Source organism: Babylonia areolata, chromosome 23 (assembly GCF_041734735.1).
Source record: "Babylonia areolata isolate BAREFJ2019XMU chromosome 23, ASM4173473v1, whole genome shotgun sequence".
NCBI classification, from domain to species: Eukaryota; Metazoa; Mollusca; class Gastropoda; order Neogastropoda; family Buccinidae; genus Babylonia; species Babylonia areolata.
In genome coordinates this window covers 3,461,648-3,479,147 of record NC_134898.1, presented here as the reverse complement: position 1 = coordinate 3,479,147, position 17,500 = coordinate 3,461,648, and the positions used below count along the sequence as shown (strand labels likewise).

General features: G+C 47.6%; 1 protein-coding gene across 3 annotated transcripts in view; it reads right to left on the bottom strand.

The window, feature by feature from the left end:
- LOC143297992 (protein kinase C-binding protein NELL1-like) overlaps positions 1-17,500 on the bottom strand; it is a 155,916-nt gene that overhangs the window by 11,504 nt on the left and 126,912 nt on the right. For all 3 annotated transcript variants that reach the window (XM_076610630.1, XM_076610632.1, XM_076610633.1), the window contains exons 8-11: positions 14,584-14,677; positions 8,841-8,920; positions 667-778; positions 70-189 (exon numbers count right to left, since the gene is read on the bottom strand). In XM_076610630.1, the coding sequence (XP_076466745.1) occupies positions 70-189; positions 667-778; positions 8,841-8,920; positions 14,584-14,677 (406 nt within the window). The remainder of the gene's footprint in view (positions 1-69; positions 190-666; positions 779-8,840; positions 8,921-14,583; positions 14,678-17,500) is intronic.

Below are 17,500 nucleotides of genomic sequence, written 5' to 3'. Positions count from 1 at the left end.
ACACAACACAACACAAACATCAGCAGCAACACAGAACACCAACAGACATGCACGGCAGTGTGTGCTGACCTTGGCAATGTTTTCCGTCGCCCCTGAAGCCAGGGTTGCACTGACAGGCGTATTGCGTGGCCATGTTGACGCAGCTGGCGTTCTGGTGACAGTCGTGACCCGTCGCACAGAAATCTGTCCCTGGAAAAAAACAAAACAAAACAAAAAAAAAGTCACCAATTACGTCACCTGCACGTCACCAAGACCTTCCTTCGTCATCACTGACGTCACACGACTCACATCATCACTTCGCTTGGTTATCAGTATGTCGTGTAAGTCGCCAACGTCGGTTTCCCGTGAGACTGTCCGAATCATTTACACGGGGTGGTCCTTTCAACCAGCACTCATAGACCAGCCTGACACACAGACGAGCGCGCGCACACACACACATACATGAACACACACACAGACACACACACACAGACACACACACACACACACACAGATAAAACGCAATCTGCAACAAACAGTAACGTAGCCTTGGGTATCTTGTTGTCCAATTTCAACGAACAGCAATTACCACACTTGGTACACAGTTCCTTTGATCTGTTTGCTCAGACACAAAAGTGGACAGGGCCAGGCAGACAGGGAGACAGACAGACAGACAGACAGACCGACCTTTGCAGACGGGACAGCACTGGTTCTGGATCTCCAGACGTTCACTTGGCGGACAGCTGAGGGGCGGGCAGCTGGTCTCTCGGTTCACACGTTTACACCGTGTCTGGCCGTTCTGCACACACACACACACACACACACACACACACACACACACACACACACACACACACGCACGCGCACACACACAGTGGTCATTATCACAGTCATCATCATCTCCGTCATGATCACTACCAGAGCCTTCATTTTACTGTCCTCACGACGACCATCATTGACATCTTCAAAGTTACCATCATTTTTATCAAAGTGATAGTAATAATAATCATCAGTCATCATCATAGTTATCATCATTATCTTCAAGGCGAACACCATCTCCAGCCATTATGATCACACACGTTTATATAACTATGCATATGTGGTAGTCAGTCACGTCCGACAATGACACTCAGAACAGCAGAGGAGACAACTGCTGTCCCGACTAACTCTTTGGGGTCCGGCTACAGATTTTGCTACAGATTTGCCATCTTGACCTGGACGCCCAAACGCCCCAGTTTGCCGTCACAATGTCCAGCGTCTGTAGACAATGGGCTGTCTACTTTTGGAGTCCGTCTGAGGCGATCTGGGGCCGTTGGTCTTGAACCTGACCACCGCGATTGTCTGATAGCCCTGTTGGCCGAGAGAGTGGGGATGTAACCTGAACAAAACATTCTTTGCTTCAATCAAATTCTAGCCCAGATAGTTGGGCCAGCAGTATGTATGCATGATTCTCCAAAGAGGTCGATGAGCGACATACACTGTCCCAGCACCCACCACGGACACTGATGGGCCAACACGAACTGTTCGGGACGACATGTGTTCCGTGGGATACCTGTGCTGATGGCATGTGGCCCGTGTTCCACCCTCCATCTATTTCCTGTTGACCTCAACTCACCGCACGACTCCCCTCACCATCTCCTACCTTTTAAACGACAAAAAATAAAATATGAAAATGTATACTTTAACAAAGTGTCTACAATCACCAGTATGTGTGAAGGGAATTTAATTACCACCCCCACCCCCCAAACCCCTCCTCCTCCCCAACTTGGCCCAAAACATGGCACTTGGACAATATCGTGTCACAAGGACTGGCTTTTCGACTTTTGACTTTTATTATTTGCGTCGATTGAACAAAATGTTTACGCTAATGATCCCCCCCCCTTCCCCTCATTCACAACAAAACAGTATACAGCCACACAGACACAGACAGACAGACACACACACACACACACACACACGCAGGCACACACACACACACACACACACACACACACACACACACACACACACACACACACACACAGAGGAGCCATAACAATGAAGCGCCAGAAGAACAAATCATAAATCACACAGTAATTCATCAAACACAACATATCACAGTGTGACTGAAAGACACACACACACACACACACACACACACACACACACAGTAACAACACAACAGACCTCCCACCTAAAGCCATTCTCCTGATGCCGACCCCCCACATCCCACCCCCCACCCATACCCCTCCCCCCTCCATCCCCCCAGTGTCTTGGTAGTCAACACTCAGCCAATGACCGCACAGGCTCCACGCTGACGGCCCTCCCTCCTCCTCTCCCCCCTTCACCCACCCCGTTCCCCCTTTCCGTCCTGACCCCTGTGTGTGTTAATGGCACCAAGCACACACTGCAGTCGCTCCATCGCAAAGTGCCAGGAATTTGCCGCCAATTAGACAGTGACAGGGGCTGGGGGGGGGGGGGGGGGGGGGTCACGATTTGTGTTGCGTGTCCGTGAGGAGTACAGTGCAAGGCAGGTAGAGAGGGGTTTGGGTGGGGAGGGGGGGAGGGTGAAGTGAAGGCGTGAAGGTTGGGGGCAGGGAAGTGTGTGTGTGTGTGTGTGTGTGTGTGTGTGTGTGTGTGTGTGTGTGTGTGTGTGTGTGTGTGTGTGTGTGCAGAGGTGGGGGGTGGGTGAGGGATGACAGATGAGATGAAAGAGCGCAGTCTTCCTCATACCTGATCGGCAGGGCAGGTAAGTGAGCAAGGGCTCACGGAGTCCAAACTCCGCTCAAAACGAAGGAAATGTACAGACTAGTTCCAGTAACAAATAATGGGGAAGACACTGGATGATGGAGGGAAAAAAGATCGTTAAACTCCGGGTGAATCACTTCGGTTTTGGACCCACGTTTTTACGTCACTATCTCGCAGGTGTTTCAGTAGCCAGTGATCACCTTACATTAAGTTCCAGTGGACATTTGACTTCGATCAGATCTCTGACTTTAATCGTTTGTGGGTTTTTCTGTGACGTGGCTCTGACCGGTTGGTTAGTTGGTTTAAATGCTTTTCAGATGGTTTGATTATGTTATGACGTGGATATCTTTATGTGTTATTCTTTTTATACGTTTCAGCTGTATTGTTTGAATATCTTTATCAGCCTTCTGAATGTTAGGTAAAAGCGCTGTGTGAATAACAACTACTACTAAACAAACAACAACAACAAAAACCAAAAAAAACCCTACTGATTATGTATGCAGCGCTGAATATTACGAAGAGACAAATCACAGTGCTTTCATGTAAGTCGTTCACACACATACACGTACCTGATTCTAAGGGATGAAAGACAAAACTTATAATAAATCTATGTAAATAGAAAGCAAGAGAAACTGAGAAACTGAACACAAGAAAGAGGATGCAGAGAGTGTGGGGGTGCCTTGTTTGGAACGAGGTAAAAGAGTTATTTTTTTAGGCCAAAGCTGAAGAGATTGTGAGCAGTGCAGAGATTTAAAAGAGAAGGTCCAGACTCATCATTGTATTTATGTCACACCGTTCGTAATTAAAGACGCAGAAAAGATTCAAACAATAATTATAATTATTGTTGTTGAGGCGGTTTATTACATAACAGTGAATCTGGTATTATCCATCGCCTTCCTGCAGTAATTTTATCGTAAAAAACGACAACAACCACCTACAAAAAACCACGTTGCAGACAGAAAGTGTTCCCCGACATCAAAGCAGCTCCCGTAATGTGGTTATCATCAGTAAGTGCAATCTGCTTTCTGTCGCTTGGGCCGGCGATGTTTGCTTTTGGTTTGACTCAGTGTTTCTCTCTCTCTCTCTAGCTCTCTCTCTCTCACTGTGTGTGTGTGTGTGTGTGTGTGTGTGTGTGTGTGTGTGTGTGTGTGTCTGTGTCTGTGTGTGTGTGGAAGTGAAAGAGAGCATGCATATAAAAACATCCACCACGCACCAAGAGCGTTCCGATGGCTGAGGGTAGAGGTGTGGCGAATCCAGCATGTGCTTCGTGACAGCCCTATAAGGGTGGGGTGGTGTGTCGGCCTGTCTGTCGCACTACATCAGGGTCTATAGCTGGGGAAGTGGGGTATTCCACAGTGAGATACGTGTCTATGGGTATTCCAGGATATTTATCCGCCAGTTCCTGTCACCCCTTACCTCATTTCGCCCTCTGGGAGGTTTTGGGGTGGGCGGTTTTTAGTTGTTTTTTTCTCTTTTTGGGGGGGTGGATTGGGGGGGCGGGGGGGGGGGGGGTCGGTGGTGGTGGTGGGGGGGGGGGGGGAATCTCAGGGATGGGGTGGAGCAAGACGGGGTTGGGGGAGGGGGGAGGGGGTGCTGGGGGGGGGGGGGGGCGGAGGGGGGGGGGGCGGGGGGGGGGGGGGGGGGGGGGGGGGGGGGGCAAGATGAAGCTGCTAACTGTTACAGAAAATGTCGACAATTTCTGCTGACGATTTTTTCGCGACGCCTTTACATCAGTGCCGTCAGGTGGAAGGTAGGCAGGCAGAGGGGGTTGGGGGTGGGGGGGGGGAATGGGGGGGGGTGATGGGTGGTGGGGGTGGGGGTGGGGGTACACTCCCTTCTGTACGGTGTCTGCTTCACCACACAATCAGTGCCGGTGTAGCAGTCTATTCGTACCCACCCACGATGGTTTTGACCCCCCGGCGTCAAATCTAGCTAGCCCGGATTGGCCCAGAGTTGGATAATATCCCACCCCCACCTCCCCGTCATGGACATGGGGGATATGGGGAGTGTCGTTAAAGTCTAGCCCAGAACCATCCCCCTTCCTCTATCAAAAGCTTGATCAAATCTGTGTGCTCTAAAATATACAAGACTTAAGAGTGCACAGCGTAAACTCAAACTTGTAATTAAACTTGGTAAACGTGTCTGTGTCAAGTGTAATTTATTTTCCAGAAATAAAGTTTACCTAAACTACAGGCTGCTTTTTGATGATTTACTACAATGTAATCTCAACGGGTTTTTTTGTTTGTTTGCTTGTTTGTTTGCATGTTTACTACATGCTTGTTTGTTGTAAAGATAGTTTATTCTGTTATTTTCTGTGTTGGAATGAATGGGTCTGTACGTTTTGATTCCTATGACGTGTTGTTAGCATGTTCGTCTTGGGAGGGGAGGGGCGATCCTGACCAGCCACAAATTACCCCGGGGGGGTACCCAAGTATTACGCCAGTGTAGAACCCTACAAGGTGGGTAGGGGGTAGTTTGAGGTTATAACACCGGATCCGCCGCGAAGGACGAGCAGAGAGATGAAACTTGGGGAGGGGGGCTGTGGGGGTGAGAGGGTGTGGGGGGGAGGGGGGATGTGGGGGTGCGGAGGAGGGGCTGACGAGGAGCAGAGAGAACGGCGCGGGTCTTTGAAGCGGGGGCGACGTGAGTGCTGAGGCGGGGATATTTGTTTTACATTATGTCTGCACTGAGCGATTGAATCTGCGGAATGAGCTTTGCATGTGTGCAAGTCATAGATTTGAGAGAGAGAGGGGGAGAGGGGGAGAGGGAGGGAAAGAGAGAGAGAGAGAGGGGGGGGGGAGAGAGAGAGAATACGAATAATAAAAATTAATGTTTACTACTGATTTAGAAAAACAAAGGCCTTACTGAATGGGATAAGTCATTTCACAAATAAAGTAAAACGTACATTGCATCATATATTATGTTAAAAGAAAAAGACACATTCATACTGGTAGCATAATCTAGTTACAACCGTAAGCAATCGTTTTAATACTTTGCAAATGTGGATCACCACATAATATCATCTCATCCACACCCACACAAAGACCTAAAATCACGATATTTGAAGCTCACTAACTACTATTTAAGATTGTTATGATGTAAAGAGAAACCCGGGAGAAGAATTGAGAGGCTGATGGCCTACCATGGTCAACAAGGACTGCAGAAAAGCAGGCACGAATGAATGTTCTAAACTCCCAACGACGCCACAGACAACTGTGATGATGGTCCAGTTCTATGACCATTCAAACAGTGTTGCCTGCCTGGTCACTGGGACCCCGAGCCATCCGAAACAAGTCACACACACAAAGAAAAGTTGAAACCACACCTCCTCTCCAGTCATCTCCTTCCCCACCCACCCCCTTCCACACACACACACACACACACACACTGATCTGCATATTTGTTGCGCGTGGTGGCTCACTGATAACACTTCGCCATTTCCATTCTCATTCAATCTCGTGCCCACATCATCCTCATGCATTCTACACTCCCACACTTGTGTTGTTGTTTTTTTCAACAAAGCCCGTGCCAATGCACTGCTCCTCTGTTATACCCCCCCCCTCCCCCCTCGCCCCCGTCCCCCCCTCACCCCCCCACCCCCTGTTGTTGTGTGAGTGGTTGAGGTGGGAGGTCGGGCTTCAGACTTCAAAAGAATGTGCAGGAGGAACTCTTGACAGTTCCACATGGGGTGTGTGGGGGTGGATAGAACTGGGGGGATGGGGCGTGGGGGTGAGGGCATTCTTTTTGCTATGCCTCCACACCGGGCGGCAAGGGATAAGCTGTGTGTGTGTGTGTGTGTGTGTGTGTGTGTGTGTGTGTGTGTGTGCGTGCATGTGTGTGTGTGCGTGTGTGTGTGCGCGCGCGCGTGCAGTGCGTGCATGTGTGAGTATGCACAAGTTTTTATACTGATATGCACTTGTATGTATCCTAATTTCTACTGTTTTTGTGTATGATTTTCGATTTATGTTCGTACCTTGTTATGTACCCCCCACCACCCCAATATTACTTGTGACCCCGGTAGTAAAGACATATTCTATTCTATGATATTCTAATGGCGGACTATGTCATGTCGTGCGATCAGCCCGTAGGTGGATACATTACGAATGCGTGCATTCAGAGAATCTACGCACGAACCTATTCAAACAAATCCCGTAACACACTAAAAAAAAAAAAAAAAAAAAAAAAAAAAAAAAAAGACGCAAGGCCTTCAAGACTCACTTGCGATACACTTAAAAAAATCCAAGCTCTTTATGTATTGAGTATAATTTCAAAATGTAATGTTTAAGATGAGAAAGATCAGTTTAAAGCAAATTAAGTCCCCTAGCATTAATTACAGAGTAATTTCCCTTTTTTTAACTATCTGCACCAAAACGTTTGCAAAATAAATAAAACTTCCATGCTTAGCAAAAGAAGTTTAAATAGCTCAACAAAAAATGATAATAATGACTGTTCTTGTTGTTGTGTCAGAATATCAGATCAAAGTGCCAAGTTTAGAGAATACAAAAAATATAACAGTAAATGCAGTTTGCATATAATTAGGCTTTTTTGTGTGTGTGTGCCCATCCCAGAGGTGCAATATTATTTTTAAACAAGATGACTGGAAAGAACTGAATTTTCCCTATTTTTATGCCTAATTTGGTGTCAACTGACAAAGTATTTGCAGAGAAAATGTCAATGTTAATGTTTACCACGGACACACACACACACACACACACACACACACAGACAACCGAACACCGGGTTAAAACATAGACTCACTTTGTTTACACAAGTGAGTCAAAACAACAACAGAGATCTACGAGCTCAGTCACGCACGCTGAAGTACTGCGCGTGGTTGCCCCCCTTAGCCAGCATGCCGGGTGGACCCCAAAAGCGTCACGGTTCACGCTGGTGAGCAAACCAAACATGCACTGTCATCTTGCCCACTCCGCGGGTACAGCGATTACCTGTATGTCACTACCTCTAACCACCCGTCACTTTTAGGGTATGCTGAAACTTATGTATGTGTGTATGTATGTGTGTGTGTGTGTTTGTATGTATATGTGTTTGTATGTATGCAGCAGCAGCAACAAGAGTAGTAGTAGCATCGCCATCACCATCACCACCAACATCATCATTATCATTACAATTGTTATTACAGTTTCATTTTGGAGACACATAAGATAGTTGTTCGGAGAGAGAGGGAGAGAGATGTATACATATAGAGACAGACAGACAGAGACAAAGACACAGAGAGGGAGAGAGGGAGAAAGAGAAAGGGAGATACAGACAGACAGAGACAATGTCACACACACACACACACACACACACACACACACACACACACCACAGAGAGAGAGAGAGAGTGAGACAGAAACAGAGAAAAGCAGAGTGAGCGAGCGAACGAGCGAGAGAGAATGAATGAATGAATGACTGAATCTTTATTTTCCAACGGTGAAGATATTAGCACTTTGGCAGACTTCCATATCTGCCGTTGTTCTAAGAGACACACAAACAGGTACACATAAAAATATTGTTAACCTCAATACATGAATAATGTACAAGTATAACACAGCGTCAAACTGAGAGACATCATTCACATCTGAGAGACAGACAGACAGACAGACAGAGACAGACAGATACAGACACAGAGAGACACAGAGAGAGAGAGAGGAGGGGGTAGGAACCAAGACAGAGGGAGAGAGAAAGAGAGAGAGGGGGAGAGAGAGACGCTTGACGCTTCGAGAGAGAGAGAGAGAGAGAGAGAGAGAGAGAGAGAGAGAGAGAGAGAGAGAGAGATGTGCAGACACACATACAGACAAAGGCACAGAGAGTGAGATACAAACAGAGAGAGACTAAGGCACACACACACACACACACACACACACACACACACACACAGAAAGAGAGAGAGAGAGAGAGAGAGAGAGAGAGAGAGAGAGAGAGAGAGAGAGAGACAGAGAGAGAGAGATATGCAGACACACATACAGACAGACAAAGGCACAGAGAGTGAGATACAAACAGACAGAGACTAAGGCACAGAGACAGAGAGAGAGAGAGAGAGAGAGAGAGAGAGAGAGAGAGAGAGAGAGAGAGAGAGCCAGACAGACAGACAGACATAGAGACAGAGCCACGGGAAGGCCGGCAGTACTCACATCACAGGTACACGTCACACACACCCGGGGGCTGAGTGTTTCCCCGTGATCGTAGTACTTCCCATCGTATATACAGTTGGCTGCAACACAGCATCACCGTCATCCTCCTCCACGTCATCATCAGTACAACATCCCTGCTACCATCAACCACGTCATCGTCATCATCAGTACAACATCCTTGCCATCAACAACCACGTCATCATCAACACAGCATCACCGTCATCCTCCTCCACGTCATCATCAATACAACATCCTTGCCATCAGCAACCTCGTCATCATCAACACAGAGTCACCGTCATCATCCTCCACGTCATCATCAATACAACATCCTTGCCACTATCAACCACGTCATCGTCATCATCAATACAACATCCTTGCCATCAGCAACCACGTCATCATCAATACAACATCCTTGACATCAGCAACATCGTCATCATCAACACAGAGTCACCGTCATCATCCTCCACGTCATCATCAATACAACATCCTTGCCATCAGCAACCACGTCATCATCAATACAACATCCTTGCCACTATCAACCACGTCATCGTCATCATCAATACAACATCCTTGCCATCAGCAACCACGTCATCATCAATACAACATCCTTGCCATCAGCAACCACGTCATCATCAACACAGAATCACCGTCATCATCCACCACGTCAACGTCATCATCAATACATCATCACCGTCATCATCCACCACGTCATCGTCATCATCGATACAACATCTAAGCCATCATCAACCATGTCATCATCACCATCATCATCATCACCAATACAACATCACCATCACCATCATCATCAATACAACATCTTAACCATCATCAACCACGTCATCATCGTCAACATCAACACACCATCTCAGTCAGCATCAACGACGTCATTGCCATCATCAATGCAACATCCCTGCCATCATCAGCCACGTCATCGATATCTTCAATACAACATCTCAGCCATCACAAACCATGTAATTGCCATCATCAATACCACATCGTCATCATCATTAACAGCAACAACATCAACATCATTGACAGCAGAAACAGAATCAACAAGGCGACGTGCAGCCAGTGTCATCCCGATTAGGCTGTTCCATCGCGCGCTCGTGTGTGTGTGTGTGTGTGTGTGTGTGTGTGTGTGTGTAGGCGCGCGCGCGCTCCAACCCCCTACGCCCTCTCAGCCCCTCTCTCTCAGACTCCCTATCCTCACTCTCTGTCTGTCTCTGTCTCTCTGTCTCAGCCTCTCTACATCTCTATGTCTCCCTCACTCCCACCTTCCTGCAGTGGAGGATATGGATGCTGTGCTGTGCGGTGCTGAAGGTGTTCCATCAAGGTGTGTGAGAGACAGGAGAAAGAGAGAGAGATAGGCACAGAGAGAGGCAGAGAGAGAGAGTCAGGGGAGAGAGAAACAGGCAGAGAGAGAATCAGAGAGAGAGAGATAGGCAGAGAGAGAGAGAGTCTGAGAGAGAGAGGGGGTCAGGGGGAGAGAGAGAGAGAGAGAGAGAGAGAGAGAGGCAGAGAGAGAGAGAGAGTTAGGGGGAGAGAGGGGGTCAGGGGGAGAGAGTCAGAGAGAGAGAGAGATAGGCACAGAGAGGCAGAGGGAGTCAGAGGGAGAGGGGGGTGCGAGTGAGGGGCACATAATCACCTGTGTCTGATCACCTGTCTGCTGTCCCTCCCCACCAATCCCCACCCCGCTTATCTCCCCTTTAGTAGAAAAGCTGAGGCAGGCGGAAAGGGTGTCAGTCCGCACCACAAACACGTGGCCTCGCGGCAATGCACCCGACTGTAGTAAGCGAATGTTGAAGGGTTCCAATCCTGTATGTGGACCTGGATTTTCATACTCCCTCCCTCAACCAGACCTTGTGTGATGGTCTCGGCGCCATTCTTTCACCAGCATTCACTTAGCGCACGCAAAAAACAACAACAAAAACAACAAAAAAAACCGACGACGGTGATGGCGATGTTGTTGATGATGATGATGACGAGAACGACGACGACGACGATGACGATGGTGATGGTGATGGTGATGGTTATGCTGCTGCTGCTATTGTTGCTGCTGCTGGTGACGACATCATGATGATGATGATGACGACGACGATGATGATGAAGACAACGACGCCAATGACGATGACGATGATGACGACGACGACGATGATGATGATGATGAGGCCACACACAGACAGCCAGCCGTGTTAAGGACTCTCCACTAGGCCTCCCGGTATCACTGCTGCTGATGCTGGCGGGGCCTCTAATCAAGTTATACAAACCTGAGGGGTTCTTCCTCCTCGTCATCAGCTTCACTGAGGGGGGCAGGGGAGGCTACTCTCCTTAGAGGAGGAGGGTGGGGTGGGGTGAAGTGTGGGGGCGGGGGCGGGGAGGAATATGCTATACTGTAAGCGTTGTCATGTAGCGCGTAAAGAGGTATGTGGGGGGGGGGGGGGTTGTGGGGGGAGGGGAGGGAAATGAGGGGTTGGTGAATGAAGGGGAGCAGGTTGTGGCAACAGCAAAGAAGAGAAGAAGGAGAAGAGAATCGCAGTGCAGGCTCCTTTGGTAGCAGGTTGTACTTTGGGAATCACCCAGCAGTCTTCCCCCCACTGGTCGCTAATGTCAGGCCCAGCAGGGTGCCAGAGGAGAAGGGGGGAGGGGAGGTGCGGGGGTGGGTTGGGGTTGGGGTGGGGTGTCTAGGGTGAAGGGAAAGGGAGCGGGAAGGCGGTTGTGGGTGTTGGGTTGGGGGTGTGGGTGTGGGTAGGGATGGGGTGGCGAGGTCTATGATGGGGTCCGGGAACTGCTTAGGCTCGGGACTAACACGGTGTGGCGGGGTCCGGGGGAGCAGCCAAAGAGGTGGCCTGCAGAGAGGGTCGTCATTACTGCAGCCCTGCCTGGGTCCCGCCTCCACTCCGCTCTCTCTCTTTTTCCGCTCTCCCTCTGTGTGTGTGTGTGTGTGTGTGTGTGTGTGTGTGTGTGTGTGTGAGAGAGAGAGAGAGAGAGAGAGAGAGAGTATGTGTGTGTGTGAGGGGAGGAGGGACAGAGAGAAAGAGAGAGAGAGTGTGTCTTCGTGTTCCCGATGCTGACAGTGACGCCACAGGACGCAAAACGTCATCATTACCCAGACAGGACGTCATCCGGTTGCCCCCTCACCCCTCTAGCCCTCAAAATACCCGCAGTACGCACAGTTCTGGCAGAAAGAGATGTGTTTTAATGCCGGCAGTGGCTGGGAGTCCGCTGATGAAGCGATGTTGGCTGTGAATGACCCGAGGGTCAGTCAGGTCTCACATTCTACACGTGCCGGTGAAGGTGAAGGTCGGAGTGAGGTCATCACCCCCTGCACGCCGTCACAGCCATCACAGCAGCTGACGATGACGATGAGGATGATGAAGGCCAGCCATGGGCCATCCCTTCCCCGGCCCCCCCGCGGTCCCCACCCCACTTCCTCCACCCTGGTAATGCAGAGAGCACGTGGCTATTCGGACCAGGAGGTTTCTCGTCGTTTTCTTGACAAAACATTTTGTAAGTTCCATCTGCTCCTCTGGGGCGCCCAGCTGTAAAACGCTGCCATTCTTGCAGTCTAACTTTACTGTAAGTAAATGACTAGCACCCAGACCACCGCTCAGTCTACCAGTTTCAGTTTCAAAGAGGTGTCAAAGTGTGCGGACTGATCCATATACGCTACACAACATCTGCTGTACTATAAAAAAAAAGAAAAAAAAAGAAAGGAAAAACAAGGAGCAGATGCCTGGCGTTCGGATAAATTCACCGCACTGGTCCAGTGTGAGAGGGGGTACATACATCAGGGTCCCTAACTGGGAATCGAAACTTAAGACACTGGCTTCCTGGACGGACGTATTCCCACTCATACCACATATCGCTTTCACCTGTCTACAGTGTACAGTTTAAGAATTTCCTGAAGGGAACCAGAAGAAAAAAAGGATGGAGGCTGCGCTGAGACAAAAGAAAAGCCAACATCATATAAACCACTCAGTACTAGTGGCTGAAGTGAAAGAACAAAGACGTGAACAGTCGGACCAGGAAGTACTAGTGGCTGAAGTGAAAGAACAAAGAGACCAGGAAGTACTAGTGGCTGAAGTGAAAGAACAAAGACGTGAACAGTCGGACCAGGAAGTACTAGTGGCTGAAGTGAAAGAACAAAGACGTGAACAGTCGGACCAGGAAGTACTAGTGGCTGAAGTGAAAGAACAAAGAGACCAGGAAGTACTAGTGGCTGAAGTGAAAGAACAAAGAGACCAGGAAGTACTAGTGGCTGAAGTGAAAGAACAAAGACGTGAACAGTCGGACCAGGAAGTACTAGTGGCTGAAGTGAAAGAACAAAGAGACCAGGAAGTACTAGTGGCTGAAGTGAAAGAACAAAGAAGTGAAGTCGGACCAGGAAGTACTAGTGGCTGAAGTGAAAGAACAAAGAGACCAGGAAGTACTAGTGGCTGAAATGAAAGAACAAAGAGACCAGGAAGTACTAGTGGCTGAAGTGAAAGAACAAAGAAGTGAAGTCGGACCAGGAAGCCGAAGACTTCACGGCCAGTGCCACCTCTTCATCATCATCTTACTCGTTCACCAGGTGGCAAGCTGTGTATAGTAGTGGAGTCTGCTGAAGAGAGAACAGAATAGGGAGGTAGTGGCATATTTTCATACCTTTTCTTTTTTTAACATCTCCGCCCCGTCCCCCCGACACCCCCTCCCCTCACCACCCACCGTCTCTCTGACCCCCACCTCCACCCCGGCCTTTCTCCGGGTGATGACGGCTTCACAAGTAAAGGGGATGGTGGTGGGTGGAGGGGGAGGGGAGAGGTGATTAAGGGGGAAGGAATGTGGCCAATGCCTAGCACTCTCTCTCTTCTCTATCTTTCCATCTCCCCCCCACCTCATCCCCACCCCTCTGTCTTTCTTCTCTCTCTCTTTTCCTCTATCTCTCCCTCCCCCTCCCTCTCTCTCTCCATCCCTCCCCCCCCTCTCTGTCCCGTCTATATCTCTCTATCCCTCCCTATCTCCCTCTCTCTCCTCTCTATCTCTCTCCTCTCTCTGTGTTTCTCCCCTCTCTCTCCTCTGCCCCCACCCACACCCCCACGTCTTGCAGCAGCGTATATGGGCGGGTGATTGCAGGTAAGAGGAGACAGGAAGGTTTGTCACTTTTGACACGGCTCTTAGTAACGATCTGCTGACACGCTCGGCATAGATACCCTCAGCTCTGTGAGGGTGGGGATGGGAGAAGGGTGAAGGAGAGGGGCAGAGGGGTACAGACAGACAGACAGACAGACAGACGGACATAGGCGGAGAGAAAGAGGGGAAGAAAGACAAGGAAGAGACAGGGGAATGAAGAGAAACGGGAGAAGCAGGTAGGGGTGGAGAAAGGAAGAAAACGGAAGAGGAGGCGGGTGAAAAGAAGGAAGGAAAGAAGGAAGAAGAAGAGGAGGAGCAGCAGCAGCAACAACAACAAACAAACAAACAAACAAACAAACAACAGGAACAAGAAAAGCTAACAACAATAACAACAACAAACATCAACAACAACAACAATCATCATCATCAAAAACAATAACAACAAACATCATCAACAGCAGCAGCAACAGCAGCAACAACTACAACAACAACAACAGGAACAAGAAGAGCATCATAAACAACAACAAAAAAACATCAACAAAAACAACAACAACAACAACAATAACAGAAACAAGAAGAGCCTCATCAACAACACCAACAACAGGAACAAAGAGAAACAGGGGAGGCTACTCACTCAAACAGACGGGGCAGCACTGGCCATCCCTGTACACGGGGTTCTTGCAGGCGGCCGGCGGACAGGTCACACTGCGGCACTCCACTGTGCCGTTCTGGGCAACACACAGACCATTGACCACTGACCACCTCACCGATACAACACACATACACCACTGACCACCTCACCAATACAACACACAGAGCACTGACCACTGACCACCTCACCGATACAACACATATACATCACTGACCACTGACCACCTCACCAATACAACACATATACATCACTCACCACTGACCACCTCACCAGTACAACACACATACATCACTGACCACTGACCACCTCACCAATACAACACACATACATCACTGACCACTGACCACCTCACCAGTACAACACACATACATCACTGACCACTGACCACCTCACCAATACAACACATATACATCACTCACCACTGACCACCTCATCAGTACAACAAACATACACCACTGACCACCTCATCAGTACAACAAACATACATCACTGACCACCTCACCAATACAACACATATACATCACTGACCACTGACCACCTCATCAGTACAACAAACATACACCACTGACCACCTCACCAGTACAACACACAGACATCACTGACCACCTCACCAATACAACACACATACATCACTGACCACTGACCACCTCATCAGTACAACAAACATACACCACTGACCACCTCACCAGTACAACACATATACATCACTGACCACCTCACCAATACAACACACAGACATCACTGACCACCTCACCAATACAACACACAGACATCACTGACCACCTCACCAATACAACACACATACATCACTGACCACATCACCAATACAACACACAGACATCACTGACCACCTCATCAATACAACACACAGACATAACTGACCACTGACCACCTCACCAATACAGCACATATATATCACTGACCACCTCACCAATACAACACATATACATCACTGACCACCTCACCAATACAGCACATATATATCACTGACCACCTCACCAATACAACACACATATATCACTGACCACCTCACCAATACAACACACATATATCACTGACCACCTCACCAATACAACACACATATATCACTGACCACCTCACCAATACAACACATATACATCACTGACCACCTCACCAATACAACACACATATATCACTGACCACCGTACCAATACAACACATACACATCACTCACCACTGACCATCTCACCAATACAACACATATACATCACTGGCCACCTCACCAATACAACACACATATATCACTGACCATCTCACCAATACAACACATATACATCACTGGCCACCTCACCAATACAACACATATACATCACTCACCACTGACCACCTCTCCAATACAACACATACATATATTTTTTTTCTGATTATGGTAATCATTATTTGTTTCCCTTATTCGTTTATCTTATTCGTAAACATATCGCTGGAAAAGATCTGATAGTTGTTGATTTAAAAAAAAATAGTTGTTGGTTTTCTTTAGATGATACTAAATAAAGCATTGTCATGAAAGCAACAGAAATTTTCACCTACATCAAAATCCTAATGAAGCAATGTAGGCATTCACTAATTTGACATACACACTGGGTCCTGAAGGCCAGCCAAAGGGTGGGTGAGGGGAGGGGAGGGGGTGGGGGGGAGGGGAGGAAAGGAAAAAGACAGAGCATGACTGTCATGCAGGTACTGGCGCTATGGAGGCTTCAGCTGCAGGCTCGTCATGCGATGCCAAGGCTGGGCAGGCTACACACGCATTGCTGATATTCTTCTTCACTTGCTACTAAAAATAAAATAAATAGATATATAAATAAATAGATAAATAAATAAATAAATGATAAATAAATACATAAATACATAAATAAAAAAAAAAATAAATAAATAAAAAGGCGTAGTCCGCCATTAAATTCTAAAAGGTTGTCTTAATAAAAAAGCACATTCCACCATGAAATTCTGAAAGTGTTTTTCAATGTAAAGGTATAGTCCACCAAGACATACTAAAAAAAACAAAAAAAAACAACAAAAAAACACGAATTTTTTTTCTTAATGTTTTACAAGCATAATTCACACTAGAAATCTAAAAAAAAAGTTATATATTATAAAATAATTTTCAAAAAAACGCACAGGATATCAAATCATAGATTTCTATAAAGGTAAAAAACCTATGACATGACTTGAAATATGCAAGGCATTGTGAGTAGATAAGTGCCAGTGTCAGTACTTCTGTCCTGTTTGACCATCCACTTGTGTCGCACCGTTTGAAGAACAGGGCTGTGGCTTGGTTCATGTTTGGAATGATCCCGTGATCCGTTGTCTTTTTAACTCACTCAGTACGGCCAGCCCTCTCTTCTCCTCTACACAGACCCCTCGGATGTCCAGTGGGTGTCTCAATGACTCAACTTTTAGCTTCTGTCGTCAGAATTGTGGTATTCTTTGTCAACATTCACCTCTTCAGTATAAGAGCCTTCCGCTTGTAATATTTTGATGGTGGTGATTGGGGTGAAACGCTGTTAACGTTGTCTCTTTCGCCGTTTGTATGGAGAGAGTTAACGCGCGTGATCTTTTCATGTGTTTCCAGTTCTTTTCTTTTCTTCTTCTTTTTGTTTCTTTTTTTCACCTGCCTTTCCTGGGTCAGTGTCCACACAGCGTAATGGTGAACTGATGTGTGACAGGACCTGTCCTGAGGCTTGTGTGTGTGTGTGTGTGTGTGTGTGTGTGTGTGTTCCCTTGTTATTTAACTGAGCCGTAAGAAGAATGCTAAACATGTTTCCGTACAAAAGTATCAAACACGCATATCATAACAAGGAGATAAAAGCGCTTTGAAAGGTTAATCTCAAAGGAGGCAATGAATAACGTGTCATATAATAACAATGTGCAAAAGATATAAGGG